Source organism: Pelodiscus sinensis, chromosome 7 (assembly GCF_052426305.1).
Source record: "Pelodiscus sinensis isolate ZL-2025 chromosome 7, ASM5242630v1, whole genome shotgun sequence".
Classification (NCBI taxonomy): Eukaryota; Metazoa; Chordata; order Testudines; family Trionychidae; genus Pelodiscus; species Pelodiscus sinensis.
In genome coordinates this window covers 41,539,835-41,558,726 of record NC_143058.1, presented here as the reverse complement: position 1 = coordinate 41,558,726, position 18,892 = coordinate 41,539,835, and the positions used below count along the sequence as shown (strand labels likewise).

The 18,892-nt window shown below is 42.5% G+C and overlaps 2 protein-coding genes across 2 annotated transcripts; both read left to right on the top strand.

The window, feature by feature from the left end:
- On the top strand, positions 1 to 7,185 carry LOC149524058 (uncharacterized). The gene is made up of 2 exons (XM_089779745.1): positions 1 to 589; positions 1,888 to 7,185. The coding sequence occupies exon 2, from the start codon at positions 1,945 to 1,947 to the stop codon at positions 3,592 to 3,594; it is 1,650 nt and encodes a 549-aa protein (XP_089635871.1). The 5' UTR covers positions 1 to 589; positions 1,888 to 1,944; the 3' UTR covers positions 3,595 to 7,185.
- Positions 7,186 to 13,219: 6,034 nt separating this feature from the next.
- On the top strand, positions 13,220 to 16,866 carry LOC149524057 (uncharacterized). The gene is made up of 2 exons (XM_089779744.1): positions 13,220 to 13,479; positions 14,778 to 16,866. The coding sequence occupies exon 2, from the start codon at positions 14,835 to 14,837 to the stop codon at positions 16,482 to 16,484; it is 1,650 nt and encodes a 549-aa protein (XP_089635870.1). The 5' UTR covers positions 13,220 to 13,479; positions 14,778 to 14,834; the 3' UTR covers positions 16,485 to 16,866.
- The last annotated feature ends 2,026 nt before the right edge of the window (positions 16,867 to 18,892 follow it).

The window sequence follows — 18,892 nt, the reverse complement described above, 5'->3', positions numbered from 1 at the left end:
CCTGCAGCGTCGTGGGTTCGTCGGGTTAGTAGAGCTTCCTAGCCTGGGCTCTTTTCCAGAAAGAATACCTTAATGGTATTTGTCATATACAGGATCTGTTAGTATCTTAATGGTACTAGGTACCCTTGTGGTACCGAACATCTTTATGGTGTTCTAGTTTTCTTCATTGGGTTATATGACGGAAGGTCATTTTCCCACTTTAGTTAGTGTAGTTTAGTTCTTAGAATAGGATAGATCTCCCATGTGTCATCAACAGGTGCGTCGGTCAACGTAAGGTCGGCCGTCATCGTGTTTGTTCGACGGGTGCGTCGGAGAGTGTAGGGTTTTATTTTAGGATTAGGATAAGTTAGGTACAGGGTCCACCATCGCCGGTTCGAGACGCTACCGAAGAGCGTGAAAAGGGCTGACGAGAGAACGATCCGTGGAAGACGAATCGCCGGTCGTCGTTCCCAATTCCTGCCTTCGTGAAACTATCTTGCCTCAAATCGCCCGACGAGGGATCGCCTGGTTGTTCCTCGCCCGAGGCTCCAAAACAGCCAAAGGCTTGAGGTCACCAGCTTCCGCGGCTCCACTATCGTCAAAGACTCTGGTAATATTTAAGGATTTAAGGGGACTTCCCCTTCTTATCCTTTAGGTTATTGTATAACGGGGACTGCCCCCGGGTTATTGTTAAACCGAGATATTGTGTGTGTTAAATTTTTACCTTGTTAAACAATATAGTCCTGTTGTTATAAAATCTATACATGGACTTATGTTTTCATTCATTGCGGTTTTGCACTTTAAACGGTAAATAGATACGGATAGAGGTCCAACCTGTTTTACCATCCCTAGAGGATTGGGAAGTGCCGAGCATTTCTTTGAGCATTGCCCTCTTACACCTTTGGTATCCTTAATCTGTTGATACTTATTAAAAGTATTCACGTAACAGAGTTTGGCGACCGCGGCAGGACCTCTCTAAAGTGCAATTAATTGGATTTTTACACAATATCTCGAGTTAACAAAGGGTTTCCCTGGGTGAATACTGTTAACGTTGTGGGTTTCGGTAGATAAAAACAGCTAGGAGGGGATAGGTATCCCTGGACCGTGGATTGGCCACCCATAGTTTGGGGTCCCCAGGAACCTCCAAACTGCCCAACGTCTTTCTTAATCCTGACTGAAAACGGTCCACCCTTATTTTGGTCCCTGTGCCTTTAAGAGGCCTAGCATAGTAAGTTAAAGCCTAGAATTAAGTAGGTAGTCTCAGTTAGAGCTGCTAAGTTTGAACTGAGATAGGTTTAGGTTAGGTTAAATAAGGTCAGTGTCTCGAAATAAGTCTCAGTTCGGACTAGGAGTAGTCCGAGGCAAGCAATTCGAGCCTGACAGTAAGACTCTGCCTAAGGCTTAGTCCTTCTGGGTGGTTCGACTCTGAGGAGTTTGAGCCAGGGGTCCGGAACTCTCTGTGCATTTTCAGAGAGCCCCTCTTGGTTACCTGGTCCAAGAGCCCGTTGTTCCATAACAGAAGTAGTTCGAATTTGAGAGGTATCGAACTAAGAGGTTTGGACTAACAAGCCAGAAACCTCATTTTAAACCCCTCATAAAAGTTTTCCTTTGAGGGTTCCGAACGTTCGCAGTTCCGCCAGTTTGGGTTGGCGTGGAACGTTCGGGGTAATTTAAATAGGTTAACATTTGCATAGGGTGATTTGCATATTGGAACATTGCCTAGCACGGAACGTTCATTGGCGTTGCTTGGCAACCGCTGCTTACTGTGTGCAGCGCAGCTTACTGTGCAGGGTTCCAAGGCGTACCAAACCCAAACTGCACAGTTATTTTTGATAGTTTTAAGGTAAATTCTGTGGGACAGTGAGGCTTGATCAACCTACTGTACCCAATAACCCCATTATTTATCAGGTTTCATCCACCAACTTTGTGAGTTGGTGAGTAGCTCACAGAGTCTAGCCCGACGTGATGGCGACCAAAGTATTTGGACTTGAAGGCTGTCGATCCCTGGAGCAGTCTAATGAATGTTATCTTGAGTCAGATATTAATGAATATGTAAAGAATGTAAATGTTTGGGATGTTACTGTATTAACTGGTGTTAAAAGCCTAGATAATTTTAAGGTTATGTGGAAAAAGTACATAACTAGTAAACCAAAACCTAACAAAAAGACAAAGAAAAAAGCTCTCATTCACGGTCTGGCTGTGATAACCAAATCCCTGAATGAGGAGGTACAGAGCTTAGGAAAACAATTTAAGGATGCTCAAGAAGTAAGGTTGTTACAGGATGCAACCATTGAAAATTTAAAATCTGAATTGGCTAAAAGAGAAAAGAAATATGAATTGATTTGTACGCAAAAGGATGCTTTAACTCAGCAAATGGAAGAAGTCATGGGTAGATGTCAGTATCTAGAGAATGAATTATCCAATAATGCAGTCAAGTTTAATGACTCGAAGGCAACTATCAGACACCTCTTAGATGATAAGAGGCAACAGGTTTCTGTATCGGCGGACCACACCAAATGTCAGGAAAAGATTGTGGAACTGGAACAAAAATTGGGTCTGGCAAGAGGATTTGTCTCTGCCATAAACGAAGGAATAGAGAAGGACATTTATGAAAACACCCTTCTAACCAAACAGTTAGTAGAAGGTATGATGGAACCTATAATTACCACCGAAGTGTTCCACCCTGGAGATCCAACTCCAGTGGTGAAATATGAGAGGAGGATCTTATCACCGGAACAAGCGAGAGCCGTAGGGCAAAATTTGGGACCTTGTAGAAGATCCAATGCGCTTAATTGGATGGCAAAGCTGGCCAGAACCAATTTGACTAGTGATGATATTCTGGTGGTCTTAAGAGAATGCTTACTACCTAAAGATTTCATTGCATTCCCTGCAGACCTTGCCACTACCATCAATCCCGACTTCAACCTGATGTTTAAAGCTATTTATAATGTATTTTACCCGAATGATGATATTCGAGGTACATATTACACAGATAAACAGCTTGAAGGAGAAAGGCCCGAACTATACTTCATCCGAAAAGAATTGCTACAAAGATTGGCAGGCCTAGCCACAGGAACAAATGGGGAAACAGTCCACGACACTCCTGAATTTAGAAGATGTCTGTTTAAAGGGCTCATTCCATCCATCAAAGCATCATTGAGTGGTCTAGATATCGACAGAGTGTCGTTGGATATTATGAAGAATAGAGTCAGGGAAGTGTTTGAATGGCAAGTGCAAGCCGGATTGATAAAAATTACCATGCCTCACAAGAAGATATCCGAGGTAAAGGATGTGAGAACTCAGGGAATGGGTAGAAGAAGACCACCTCCAGTTCCGAGAAAAGATCAGAGAAATAATATATACAAACAAAATAATGATAAAGAATCTTTACCTTTCCAGCCGACCAAGATGTTTAAAGGTAAAAGAGAAGATCTAGTTACCACTAGGCAGATCCTCGCTAATAGACAAGCTAGATACCTCCCATGGCCTAAGGTACGGGAGATGGAGATGGATGAGATATTTATTGAATTGGCACGAATGGAGACAAATGTTTCCCCAATGATATCCCAGGGACAAAACCCTCCGATATCAGCCATTGATACTTCTCAATATTGAAGAAGCCTGAATCGGCCTCAGCCCCTAGAAAATCTTACTAAAATTAGTTATGATGTATTTGGAAGACCACAATTTCAGTGGAATTAGAAGGCCGATTTGGAAAAGTAATACAAAGAATGTTGGTGGACACAGGGGCATCCACTAGCATAATCTGTACACAAGCATCTCCAACAGTAAGACAATCTAAGTTTACCTTCTTTAAGATATTGCAATCCTATAATGGAAAAAAATCAAAAGTGCCCTTTGCCAGTGATATTACTTGTAGAATAGGGAATATGGAAGCTAGACTGCCAATAGGTCTTCAAGATCTAGATGGCACTGGCATATTAGGAAGTGACATAATGCGAAAACTCGGTCTCATTATTGATCTACCAAATTGACGAGTCCGACGGGCAGAATTTGACAGAGCAGATGCTGCTGTGGTAATTCCCAGTGGACACCGCCTAGGTGCAATCAAGGCAAGTGAAAGTTTAAAAACACCTAACTGGGATGAAGACATCCAAGAAGCAATTAAAGATCAGCTGGCAGTGTTTGCCACACACAAGCAAAGTTGTGGAAAAACCGGTGAAGTTGTGGAAGTTCCTGGTCCGGATCCAAAACCGCTAAGACAATATCGCTACCCTTCAGAAGCAGAGAGTGGAATAGAGGAGACTATCAATAACTTAGTCTCCCAGGGAGTTTTAATTAAGACGCAAAGTCCCTGTAATTCGCCCATATGGCCCGTGCTTAAAGCAGACGGAAAAACTTGGAGGTTGACAGTGGACTACCGGGGTGTTAATAAAGTGACCCCGAGGATGGCTCCTATTGTGGCCAAATTTCCAGAAATCATGGCCCAAATTGCTGAAGGTGCAAGATGGTTTTCAGTCATTGATATAAGTAACGCATTCTTCTCGATACCAATTGCCCCCTTTGCTTGGCATAAGTTTGCGTTTACTTTCAAGGACCAACAGTATACTTTTACAAGATTACCACAAGGTTTCCACAACTCGCCAACGATATGTCACAGAATCATTCGGAAGGTCCTGAAAGATCTGCCAAGTGCCAAGCATATTATGTCATATGTTGATGACATATTAATTGCTACGGAAGACCGGAAGTCTCATTTGAAGGTATTAGAAGAGGTATTAGCTGCCTTACGAAAAGCAGGTTTCTTAATTAACCCAGAAAAGGCACAGCTTGTGAAGAAGGAAGTAAATTATCTAGGTGTACAGCTTGGACAAGCTGGAAGAAAACCAGACCAAGCAAGAGTGGAGCTGATCTCTAAGCTACCAGCGCCCACCAACGTACACAGCCTCCGGACCTTTTTAGGTCTAGTTGGTTTCTCTCGAGATTTCATCGAGGAGTTCGGCAAAAACGCCCGACCACTCCACAAACTGTTAAATAAAAGGCAAGAGCGGGAATGGGGCGAAGAGCAAAAGCAAGCTTTTCAATACCTCCGAACAGCTTTAATGAAAGCACCGGCACTAGCCTATCCGAATCCAGATAAGGAGTATCATCTATCCCTAACTGCAGGCAAGGCGGCGATTGGAGCGGTTCTGTTACAAGAACAGGGTACCTCGTGAAAGCCGGTAGCCTATGGCTCTAAAACTCTGTCCGGCTGCGAAAGACAATATTCAGCATGTGAAAAAGAAGTATTGGCTCTAACGTGGGCGCTGATCCATTGGGAGTACCTAATTGGAAAGGCACCCATCATTTTGAAAACCAATCATACCCCCGTACGATACATCATTTCCGGCCAAGCTAACAATGGCCAAGTGAGTCATCCAAGGCTAGCGAAATGGACGCTAACCTTGATGAACCATGACATCAAAGTTGAGCCAACAAAGAACTCGCCAATGGTTCCCGCAGTCCATGCAACTCCAATAGATCCTGGACAAGATCATCAGTGGCCACTTCCAGAATCTGGAAAATCAAAGGTCAAGTCACCGTTTGACCTCCTAACTAAATATGAAGATGTGAAGAACAATGCCACACAAATATATGTGGTTGATGGTAGCTGTTATCGACATGAGGGCAGTGTAGTCACTGGTGCAGCAGCTCTCCAAGCGTCTACAGGAAAAAAGATTCAAAAACCTGTGAATATTCCCTCAGCGCAAACAAATAGTCCAAATTTGCAAGAAAATCCACATAAAAAAAACTAGATGGTCCAAATTATTTGGAAACATCGTTGGAAACGTAGGTTATATTAGTGTTACATCTCTACTAACCAATCCCTTAGGTTTGATCATCATTTATATCACCATATTGACCATTTATGTAATAGCTTTGTCCTGTTATTTCTGTTGTCCACCAAGAAAATTGTCTGAGAAGGTCTGCATTCGAATCTGCCTAAATTAATGTAATAAATATCTTCGTTTTCCTTTCGATCTTTATCAAGGAGGGGAAATGTAAGGCAGAAATGCTGAATAGAGGAAGATCTGAGTAAATTTTAAGGCCTACCACCTGTAATGAATATAAGTGTTGTAATGCTGTGGAAAATTGTAAATTGTAAGAAAATGTTTGTAAGACCATTAATAATGGAGAAGTTGTTTAAAATGTAGTTTTCCAAAATGGAGTCCAAAACTCCATTTTGTACCTAGAACTTTGCAGATTTGTTTTTACAGTTGGGTATGGCATAGAATGTGCAGGTAGAATATTTAAGTTCGAAACCTGAGCTACCTGTCAGTTAAATTTGCATAAATATGAATATGCATGAGCATTTCTATCAGCCAATCAATTCATACCACGCTGAAAAAGCATCCTTGCCATATCCAATCAATTTAAAACATCTAGGTAATGAATATGTATAAAACCACCCTATATAAGTTTGGACCGAACGTCAGTTCGTGCTGGTTCCCGGATATAGCTGGGGCCTGCAGCGTCGTGGGTTCGTCGGGTTAGTAGAGCATCCTAGCCTGGGCTCTTTTCCAGAAAGAATACCTTAATGGTATTTGTCATATACAGGATCTGTTAGTATCTTAATGGTACTAGGTACCCTTGTGGTACCGAACATCTTTATGATGTTCTAGTTTTCTTCATTGGGTTATATGACGGAAGGTCATTTTCCCACTTTAGTTAGTGTAGTTTAGTTCTTAGAATAGGATAGATCTCCCATGTGTCATCAACAGGTGCGTCGGTCAACGTAAGGTCGGCCGTCATCGTGTTTGTTCGACGGGTGCATCGGAGAGTGTAGGGTTTTATTTTAGGATTAGGATAAGTTAGGTACAGGGTCCACCATCGCCGGTTCGAGACGCTACCGAAGAGCGTGAAAAGGGCTGACGAGAGAACGATCCGTGGAAGACGAATCGCCGGTCGTCGTTCCCAATTCCTGCCTTCGTGAAACTATCTTGCCTCAAATCGCCCGACGAGGGATCGCCTGGTTGTTCCTCGCCCGAGGCTCCAAAACAGCCAAAGGCTTGAGGTCACCAGCTTCCGCGGCTCCACTATCGTCAAAGACTCTGGTAATATTTAAGGATTTAAGGGGACTTCCCCTTCTTATCCTTTAGGTTATTGTATAACGGGGACTGCCCCCGGGTTATTGTTAAACCGAGATATTGTGTGTGTTAAATTTTTACCTTGTTAAACAATATAGTCCTGTTGTTATAAAATCTATACATGGACTTATGTTTTCATTCATTGCGGTTTTGCACTTTAAACGGTAAATAGATACGGATAGAGGTCCAACCTGTTTTACCATCCCTAGAGGATTGGGAAGTGCCGAGCATTTCTTTGAGCATTGCCCTCTTACACCTTTGGTATCCTTAATCTGTTGGTACTTATTAAAAGTATTCACGTAACAGAGTTTGGCGACCGCGGCAGGACCTCTCTAAAGTGCAATTAATTGGATTTTTACACAATATCTCGAGTTAACAAAGGGTTTCCCTGGGTGAGTACTGTTAACGTTGTGGGTTTCGGTAGATAAAAACAGCTAGGAGGGGATAGGTATCCCTGGACCGTGGATTGGCCACCCATAGTTTGGGGTCCCCAGGAACCTCCAAACTGCCCAACGTCTTTCTTAATCCTGACTGAAAACGGTCCACCCTTATTTTGGTCCCTGTGCCTTTAAGAGGCCTTGCATAGTAAGTTAAAGCCTAGAATTAAGTAGGTAGTCTCAGTTAGAGCTGCTAAGTTTGAACTGAGATAGGTTTAGGTTAGGTTAAATAAGGTCAGTGTCTCGAAATAAGTCTCAGTTCGGACTAGGAGTAGTCCGAGGCAAGCAATTCGAGCCTGACAGTAAGACTCTGCCTAAGGCTTAGTCCTTCTGGGTGGTTCGACTCTGAGGAGTTCGAGCCAGGGGTCCGGAACTCTCTGTGCATTTTCAGAGAGCCCCTCTTGGTTACCTGGTCCAAGAGCCCGTTGTTCCATAACAGAAGTAGTTCGAATTTGAGAGGTATCGAACTAAGAGGTTTGGACTAACAAGCCAGAAACCTCATTTTAAACCCCTCATAAAAGTTTTCCTTTGAGGGTTCCGAACGTTCGCAGTTCCGCCAGTTTGGGTTGGCGTGGAACGTTCGGGGTAATTTAAATAGGTTAACATTTGCATAGGGTGATTTGCATATTGGAACGTTGCCTAGCACGGAACGTTCATTGGCGTTGCTTGGCAACCGCTGCTTACTGTGTGCAGCGCAGCTTACTGTGCAGGGTTCCAAGGCGTACCAAACCCAAACTGCACAGTTATTTTTGATAGTTTTAAGGTAAATTCTGTGGGACAGTGAGGCTTGATCAACCTACTGTACCCAATAACCCCATTATTTATCAGGTTTCATCCACCAACTTTGTGAGTTGGTGAGTAGCTCACAGAGTCTAGCCCGACGTGATGGCGACCAAAGTATTTGGACTTGAAGGCTGTCGATCCCTGGAGCAGTCTAATGAATGTTATCTTGAGTCAGATATTAATGAATATGTAAATAATGTAAATGTTTGGGATGTTACTGTATTAACTGGTGTTAAAAGCCTAGATAATTTTAAGGTTATGTGGAAAAAGTACATAACTAGTAAACCAAAACCTAACAAAAAGACAAAGAAAAAAGCTCTCATTCACGGTCTGGCTGTGATAACCAAATCCCTGAATGAGGAGGTACAGAGCTTAGGAAAACAATTTAAGGATGCTCAAGAAGTAAGGTTGTTACAGGATGCAACCATTGAAAATTTAAAATCTGAATTGGCTAAAAGAGAAAAGAAATATGAATTGATTTGTACGCAAAAGGATGCTTTAACTCGGCAAATGGAAGAAGTCATGGGTAGATGTCAGTATCTAGAGAATGAATTATCCAATAATGCAGTCAAGTTTAATGACTCGAAGGCAACTATCAGACACCTCTTAGATGATAAGAGGCAACAGGTTTCTGTATCGGCGGACCACACCAAATGTCAGGAAAAGATTGTGGAACTGGAACAAAAATTGGGTCTGGCAAGAGGATTTGTCTCTGCCATAAACGAAGGAATAGAGAAGGACATTTATGAAAACACCCTTCTAACCAAACAGTTAGTAGAAGGTATGATGGAACCTATAATTACCACCGAAGTGTTCCACCCTGGAGATCCAACTCCAGTGGTGAAATATGAGAGGAGGATCTTATCACCGGAACAAGCGAGAGCCGTAGGGCAAAATTTGGGACCTTGTAGAAGATCCAATGCGCTTAATTGGATGGCAAAGCTGGCCAGAACCAATTTGACTAGTGATGATATTCTGGTGGTCTTAAGAGAATGCTTACTACCTAAAGATTTCATTGCATTCCCTGCAGACCTTGCCACTACCATCAATCCCGACTTCAACCTGATGTTTAAAGCTATTTATAATGTATTTTACCCGAATGATGATATTCGAGGTACATATTACACAGATAAACAGCTTGAAGGAGAAAGGCCCGAACTATACTTCATCCGAAAAGAATTGCTACAAAGATTGGCAGGCCTAGCCACAGGAACAAATGGGGAAACAGTCCACGACACTCCTGAATTTAGAAGATGTCTGTTTAAAGGGCTCATTCCATCCATCAAAGCATCATTGAGTGGTCTAGATATCGACAGAGTGTCGTTGGATATTATGAAGAATAGAGTCAGGGAAGTGTTTGAATGGCAAGTGCAAGCCGGATTGATAAAAATTACCATGCCTCACAAGAAGATATCCGAGGTAAAGGATGTGAGAACTCAGGGAATGGGTAGAAGAAGACCACCTCCAGTTCCGAGAAAAGATCAGAGAAATAATATATACAAACAAAATAATGATAAAGAATCTTTACCTTTCCAGCCGACCAAGATGTTTAAAGGTAAAAGAGAAGATCTAGTTACCACTAGGCAGATCCTCGCTAATAGACAAGCTAGATACCTCCCATGGCCTAAGGTACGGGAGATGGAGATGGATGAGATATTTATTGAATTGGCACGAATGGAGACAAATGTTTCCCCAATGATATCCCAGGGACAAAACCCTCCGATATCAGCCATTGATACTTCTCAATATTGAAGAAGCCTGAATCGGCCTCAGCCCCTAGAAAATCTTACTAAAATTAGTTATGATGTATTTGGAAGACCACAATTTCAGTGGAATTAGAAGGCCGATTTGGAAAAGTAATACAAAGAATGTTGGTGGACACAGGGGCATCCACTAGCATAATCTGTACACAAGCATCTCCAACAGTAAGACAATCTAAGTTTACCTTCTTTAAGATATTGCAATCCTATAATGGAAAAAAATCAAAAGTGCCCTTTGCCAGTGATATTACTTGTAGAATAGGGAATATGGAAGCTAGACTGCCAATAGGTCTTCAAGATCTAGATGGCACTGGCATATTAGGAAGTGACATAATGCGAAAACTCGGTCTCATTATTGATCTACCAAATTGACGAGTCCGACGGGCAGAATTTGACAGAGCAGATGCTGCTGTGGTAATTCCCAGTGGACACCGCCTAGGTGCAATCAAGGCAAGTGAAAGTTTAAAAACACCTAACTGGGATGAAGACATCCAAGAAGCAATTAAAGATCAGCTGGCAGTGTTTGCCACACACAAGCAAAGTTGTGGAAAAACCGGTGAAGTTGTGGAAGTTCCTGGTCCGGATCCAAAACCGCTAAGACAATATCGCTACCCTTCAGAAGCAGAGAGTGGAATAGAGGAGACTATCAATAACTTAGTCTCCCAGGGAGTTTTAATTAAGACGCAAAGTCCCTGTAATTCGCCCATATGGCCCGTGCTTAAAGCAGACGGAAAAACTTGGAGGTTGACAGTGGACTACCGGGGTGTTAATAAAGTGACCCCGAGGATGGCTCCTATTGTGGCCAAATTTCCAGAAATCATGGCCCAAATTGCTGAAGGTGCAAGATGGTTTTCAGTCATTGATATAAGTAACGCATTCTTCTCGATACCAATTGTCCCCTTTGCTTGGCATAAGTTTGCGTTTACTTTCAAGGACCAACAGTATACTTTTACAAGATTACCACAAGGTTTCCACAACTCGCCAACGATATGTCACAGAATCATTCGGAAGGTCCTGAAAGATCTGCCAAGTGCCAAGCATATTATGCCATATGTTGATGACATATTAATTGCTACGGAAGACCGGAAGTCTCATTTGAAGGTATTAGAAGAGGTATTAGCTGCCTTACGAAAAGCAGGTTTCTTAATTAACCCAGAAAAGGCACAGCTTGTGAAGAAGGAAGTAAATTATCTAGGTGTACAGCTTGGACAAGCTGGAAGAAAACCAGACCAAGCAAGAGTGGAGCTGATCTCTAAGCTACCAGCGCCCACCAACGTACACAGCCTCCGGACCTTTTTAGGTCTAGTTGGTTTCTCTCGAGATTTCATCGAGGAGTTCGGCAAAAACGCCCGACCACTCCACAAACTGTTAAATAAAAGGCAAGAGCGGGAATGGGGCGAAGAGCAAAAGCAAGCTTTTCAATACCTCCGAACAGCTTTAATGAAAGCACCGGCACTAGCCTATCCGAATCCAGATAAGGAGTATCATCTATCCCTAACTGCAGGCAAGGCGGCGATTGGAGCGGTTCTGTTACAAGAACAGGGTACCTCGTGAAAGCCGGTAGCCTATGGCTCTAAAACTCTGTCCGGCTGCGAAAGACAATATTCAGCATGTGAAAAAGAAGTATTGGCTCTAACGTGGGCGCTGATCCATTGGGAGTACCTAATTGGAAAGGCACCCATCATTTTGAAAACCAATCATACCCCCGTACGATACATCAATTCCCTCCAAGCTAACAATGGCCAAGTGAGTCATCCAAGGCTAGCGAAATGGACGCTAACCTTGATGAACCATGACATCAAAGTTGAGCCAACAAAGAACTCGCCAATGGTTCCCGCAGTCCATGCAACTCCAATAGATCCTGGACAAGATCATCAGTGGCCACTTCCAGAATCTGGAAAATCAAAGGTCAAGTCACCGTTTGACCTCCTAACTAAATATGAAGATGTAAAGAACAATGCCACACAAATATATGTGGTTGATGGTAGCTGTTATCGACATGAGGGCAGTGTAGTCACTGGTGCAGCAGCTCTCCAAGCGTCTACAGGAAAAAAGATTCAAAAACCTGTGAATATTCCCTCAGCGCAAACAAATAGTCCAAATTTGCAAGAAAATCCACATAAAAAAAACTAGATGGTCCAAATTATTTGGAAACATCGTTGGAAACGTAGGTTATATTAGTGTTACATCTCTACTAACCAATCCCTTAGGTTTGATCATCATTTATATCACCATATTGACCATTTATGTAATAGCTTGGTCCTGTTATTTCTGTTGTCCACCAAGAAAATTGTCTGAGAAGGTCTGCATTCGAATCTGCCTAAATTAATGTAATAAATATCTTCGTTTTCCTTTCGATCTTTATCAAGGAGGGGAAATGTAAGGCAGAAATGCTGAATAGAGGAAGATCTGAGTAAATTTTAAGGCCTACCACCTGTAATGAATATAAGTGATGTAATGCTGTGGAAAATTGTAAATTGTAAGAAAATGTTTGTAAGACCATTAATAATGGAGAAGTTGTTTAAAATGTAGTTTTCCAAAATGGAGTCCAAAACTCCATTTTGTACCTAGAACTTTGCAGATTTGTTTTTACAGTTGGGTATGGCATAGAATGTGCAGGTAGAATATTTAAGTTCGAAACCTGAGCTACCTGTCAGTTAAATTTGCATAAATATGAATATGCATGAGCATTTCTATCAGCCAATCAATTCATACCACGCTGAAAAAGCATCCTTGCCATATCCAATCAATTTAAAACATCTAGGTAATGAATATGTATAAAACCACCCTATATAAGTTTGGACCGAACGTCAGTTCGTGCTGGTTCCCGGATATAGCTGGGGCCTGCAGCGTCGTGGGTTCGTCGGGTTAGTAGAGCATCCTAGCCTGGGCTCTTTTCCAGAAAGAATACCTTAATGGTATTTGTCATATACAGGATCTGTTAGTATCTTAATGGTACTAGGTACCCTTGTGGTACCGAACATCTTTATGATGTTCTAGTTTTCTTCATTGGGTTATATGACGGAAGGTCATTTTCCCACTTTAGTTAGTGTAGTTTAGTTCTTAGAATAGGATAGATCTCCCATGTGTCATCAACAGGTGCGTCGGTCAACGTAAGGTCGGCCGTCATCGTGTTTGTTCGACGGGTGCGTCGGAGAGTGTAGGGTTTTATTTTAGGATTAGAATAAGTTAGGTACAGGGTCCACCATCGCCGGTTCGAGACGCTACCGAAGAGCGTGAAAAGGGCTGACGAGAGAACGATCCGTGGAAGACGAATCGCCGGTCGTCGTTCCCAATTCCTGCCTTCGTGAAACTATCTTGCCTCAAATCGCCCGACGAGGGATCGCCTGGTTGTTCCTCGCCCGAGGCTCCAAAACAGCCAAAGGCTTGAGGTCACCAGCTTCCGCGGCTCCACTATCGTCAAAGACTCTGGTAATATTTAAGGATTTAAGGGGACTTCCCCTTCTTATCCTTTAGGTTATTGTATAACGGGGACTGCCCCCGGGTTATTGTTAAACCGAGATATTGTGTGTGTTAAATTTTTACCTTGTTAAACAATATAGTCCTGTTGTTATAAAATCTATACATGGACTTATGTTTTCATTCATTGCGGTTTTGCACTTTAAACGGTAAATAGATACGGATAGAGGTCCAACCTGTTTTACCATCCCTAGAGGATTGGGAAGTGCCGAGCATTTCTTTGAGCATTGCCCTCTTACACCTTTGGTATCCTTAATCTGTTGGTACTTATTAAAAGTATTCACGTAACAGAGTTTGGCGACCGCGGCAGGACCTCTCTAAAGTGCAATTAATTGGATTTTTACACAATATCTCGAGTTAACAAAGGGTTTCCCTGGGTGAGTACTGTTAACGTTGTGGGTTTCGGTAGATAAAAACAGCTAGGAGGGGATAGGTATCCCTGGACCGTGGATTGGCCACCCATAGTTTGGGGTCCCCAGGAACCTCCAAACTGCCCAACGTCTTTCTTAATCCTGACTGAAAACGGTCCACCCTTATTTTGGTCCCTGTGCCTTTAAGAGGCCTAGCATAGTAAGTTAAAGCCTAGAATTAAGTAGGTAGTCTCAGTTAGAGCTGCTAAGTTTGAACTGAGATAGGTTTAGGTTAGGTTAAATAAGGTCAGTGTCTCGAAATAAGTCTCAGTTCGGACTAGGAGTAGTCCGAGGCAAGCAATTCGAGCCTGACAGTAAGACTCTGCCTAAGGCTTAGTCCTTCTGGGTGGTTCGACTCTGAGGAGTTCGAGCCAGGGGTCCGGAACTCTCTGTGCATTTTCAGAGAGCCCCTCTTGGTTACCTGGTCCAAGAGCCCGTTGTTCCATAACAGAAGTAGTTCGAATTTGAGAGGTATCGAACTAAGAGGTTTGGACTAACAAGCCAGAAACCTCATTTTAAACCCCTCATAAAAGTTTTCCTTTGAGGGTTCCGAACGTTCGCAGTTCCGCCAGTTTGGGTTGGCGTGGAACGTTCGGGGTAATTTAAATAGGTTAACATTTGCATAGGGTGATTTGCATATTGGAACGTTGCCTAGCACGGAACGTTCATTGGCGTTGCTTGGCAACCGCTGCTTACTGTGTGCAGCGCAGCTTACTGTGCAGGGTTCCAAGGCGTACCAAACCCAAACTGCACAGTTATTTTTGATAGTTTTAAGGTAAATTCTGTGGGACAGTGAGGCTTGATCAACCTACTGTACCCAATAACCCCATTATTTATCAGGTTTCATCCACCAACTTTGTGAGTTGGTGAGTAGCTCACAGAGTCTAGCCCGACGTGATGGCGACCAAAGTATTTGGACTTGAAGGCTGTCGATCCCTGGAGCAGTCTAATGAATGTTATCTTGAGTCAGATATTAATGAATATGTAAAGAATGTAAATGTTTGGGATGTTACTGTATTAACTGGTGTTAAAAGCCTAGATAATTTTAAGGTTATGTGGAAAAAGTACATAACTAGTAAACCAAAACCTAACAAAAAGACAAAGAAAAAAGCTCTCATTCACGGTCTGGCTGTGATAACCAAATCCCTGAATGAGGAGGTACAGAGCTTAGGAAAACAATTTAAGGATGCTCAAGAAGTAAGGTTGTTACAGGATGCAACCATTGAAAATTTAAAATCTGAATTGGCTAAAAGAGAAAAGAAATATGAATTGATTTGTACGCAAAAGGATGCTTTAACTCGGCAAATGGAAGAAGTCATGGGTAGATGTCAGTATCTAGAGAATGAATTATCCAATAATGCAGTCAAGTTTAATGACTCGAAGGCAACTATCAGACACCTCTTAGATGATAAGAGGCAACAGGTTTCTGTATCGGCGGACCACACCAAATGTCAGGAAAAGATTGTGGAACTGGAACAAAAATTGGGTCTGGCAAGAGGATTTGTCTCTGCCATAAACGAAGGAATAGAGAAGGACATTTATGAAAACACCCTTCTAACCAAACAGTTAGTAGAAGGTATGATGGAACCTATAATTACCACCGAAGTGTTCCACCCTGGAGATCCAACTCCAGTGGTGAAATATGAGAGGAGGATCTTATCACCGGAACAAGCGAGAGCCGTAGGGCAAAATTTGGGACCTTGTAGAAGATCCAATGCGCTTAATTGGATGGCAAAGCTGGCCAGAACCAATTTGACTAGTGATGATATTCTGGTGGTCTTAAGAGAATGCTTACTACCTAAAGATTTCATTGCATTCCCTGCAGACCTTGCCACTACCATCAATCCCGACTTCAACCTGATGTTTAAAGCTATTTATAATGTATTTTACCCGAATGATGATATTCGAGGTACATATTACACAGATAAACAGCTTGAAGGAGAAAGGCCCGAACTATACTTCATCCGAAAAGAATTGCTACAAAGATTGGCAGGCCTAGCCACAGGAACAAATGGGGAAACAGTCCACGACACTCCTGAATTTAGAAGATGTCTGTTTAAAGGGCTCATTCCATCCATCAAAGCATCATTGAGTGGTCTAGATATCGACAGAGTGTCGTTGGATATTATGAAGAATAGAGTCAGGGAAGTGTTTGAATGGCAAGTGCAAGCCGGATTGATAAAAATTACCATGCCTCACAAGAAGATATCCGAGGTAAAGGATGTGAGAACTCAGGGAATGGGTAGAAGAAGACCACCTCCAGTTCCGAGAAAAGATCAGAGAAATAATATATACAAACAAAATAATGATAAAGAATCTTTACCTTTCCAGCCGACCAAGATGTTTAAAGGTAAAAGAGAAGATCTAGTTACCACTAGGCAGATCCTCGCTAATAGACAAGCTAGATACCTCCCATGGCCTAAGGTACGGGAGATGGAGATGGATGAGATATTTATTGAATTGGCACGAATGGAGACAAATGTTTCCCCAATGATATCCCAGGGACAAAACCCTCCGATATCAGCCATTGATACTTCTCAATATTGAAGAAGCCTGAATCGGCCTCAGCCCCTAGAAAATCTTACTAAAATTAGTTATGATGTATTTGGAAGACCACAATTTCAGTGGAATTAGAAGGCCGATTTGGAAAAGTAATATAAAGAATGTTGGTGGACACAGGGGCATCCACTAGCATAATCTGTACACAAGCATCTCCAACAGTAAGACAATCTAAGTTTACCTTCTTTAAGATATTGCAATCCTATAATGGAAAAAAATCAAAAGTGCCCTTTGCCAGTGATATTACTTGTAGAATAGGGAATATGGAAGCTAGACTGCCAATAGGTCTTCAAGATCTAGATGGCACTGGCATATTAGGAAGTGACATAATGCGAAAACTCGGTCTCATTATTGATCTACCAAATTGACGAGTCCGACGGGCAGAATTTGACAGAGCAGATGCTGCTGTGGTAATTCCCAGTGGACACCGCCTAGGTGCAATCAAGGCAAGTGAAAGTTTAAAAACACCTAACTGGGATGAAGACATCCAAGAAGCAATTAAAGATCAGCTGGCAGTGTTTGCCACACACAAGCAAAGTTGTGGAAAAACCGGTGAAGTTGTGGAAGTTCCTGGTCCGGATCCAAAACCGCTAAGACAATATCGCTACCCTTCAGAAGCAGAGAGTGGAATAGAGGAGACTATCAATAACTTAGTCTCCCAGGGAGTTTTAATTAAGACGCAAAGTCCCTGTAATTCGCCCATATGGCCCGTGCTTAAAGCAGACGGAAAAACTTGGAGGTTGACAGTGGACTACCGGGGTGTTAATAAAGTGACCCCGAGGATGGCTCCTATTGTGGCCAAATTTCCAGAAATCATGGCCCAAATTGCTGAAGGTGCAAGATGGTTTTCAGTCATTGATATAAGTAACGCATTCTTCTCGATACCAATTGCCCCCTTTGCTTGGCATAAGTTTGCGTTTACTTTCAAGGACCAACAGTATACTTTTACAAGATTACCACAAGGTTTCCACAACTCGCCAACGATATGTCACAGAATCATTCGGAAGGTCCTGAAAGATCTGCCAAGTGCCAAGCATATTATGTCATATGTTGATGACATATTAATTGCTACGGAAGACCGGAAGTCTCATTTGAAGGTATTAGAAGAGGTATTAGCTGCCTTACGAAAAGCAGGTTTCTTAATTAACCCAGAAAAGGCACAGCTTGTGAAGAAGGAAGTAAATTATCTAGGTGTACAGCTTGGACAAGCTGGAAGAAAACCAGACCAAGCAAGAGTGGAGCTGATCTCTAAGCTACCAGCGCCCACCAACGTACACAGCCTCCGGACCTTTTTAGGTCTAGTTGGTTTCTCTCGAGATTTCATCGAGGAGTTCGGCAAAAACGCCCGACCACTCCACAAACTGTTAAATAAAAGGCAAGAGCGGGAATGGGGCGAAGAGCAAAAGCAAGCTTTTCAATACCTCCGAACAGCTTTAATGAAAGCACCGGCACTAGCCTATCCGAATCCAGATAAGGAGTATCATCTATCCCTAACTGCAGGCAAGGCGGCGATTGGAGCGGTTCTGTTACAAGAACAGGGTACCTCGTGAAAGCCGGTAGCCTATGGCTCTAAAACTCTGTCCGGCTGCAAAAGACAATATTCAGCATGTGAAAAAGAAGTATTGGCTCTAACGTGGGCGCTGATCCATTGGGAGTACCTAATTGGAAAGGCACCCATCATTTTGAAAACCAATCATACCCCCGTACGATACATCATTTCCGGCCAAGCTAACAATGGCCAAGTGAGTCATCCAAGGCTAGCGAAATGGACGCTAACCTTGATGAACCATGACATCAAAGTTGAGCCAACAAAGAACTCGCCAATGGTTCCCGCAGTCCATGCAACTCCAATAGATCCTGGACAAGATCATCAGTGGCCACTTCCAGAATCTGGAAAATCAAAGGTCAAGTCACCGTTTGACCTCCTAACTAAATATGAAGATGTGAAGAACAATGCCACACAAATATATGTGGTTGATGGTAGCTGTTATCGACATGAGGGCAGTGTAGTCACTGGTGCAGCAGCTCTCCAAGCGTCTACAGGAAAAAAGATTCAAAAACCTGTGAATATTCCCTCAGCGCAAACAAATAGTCCAAATTTGCAAGAAAATCCACATAAAAAAAACTAGATGGTCCAAATTATTTGGAAACATCGTTGGAAACGTAGGTTATATTAGTGTTACATCTCTACTAACCAATCCCTTAGGTTTGATCATCATTTATATCACCATATTGACCATTTATGTAATAGCTTTGTCCTGTTATTTCTGTTGTCCACCAAGAAAATTGTCTGAGAAGGTCTGCATTCGAATCTGCCTAAATTAATGTAATAAATATCTTCGTTTTCCTTTCGATCTTTATCAAGGAGGGGAAATGTAAGGCAGAAATGCTGAATA

What these genes read in the sequence shown, in the direction of transcription:
- LOC149524057 (XM_089779744.1), top strand. Translation starts at nt 14,835, where the DNA reads ATGGCGACCAAAGTATTTGGACTTGAAGGCTGTCGATCCCTGGAGCAG.
- LOC149524058 (XM_089779745.1), top strand. Translation starts at nt 1,945, where the DNA reads ATGGCGACCAAAGTATTTGGACTTGAAGGCTGTCGATCCCTGGAGCAG.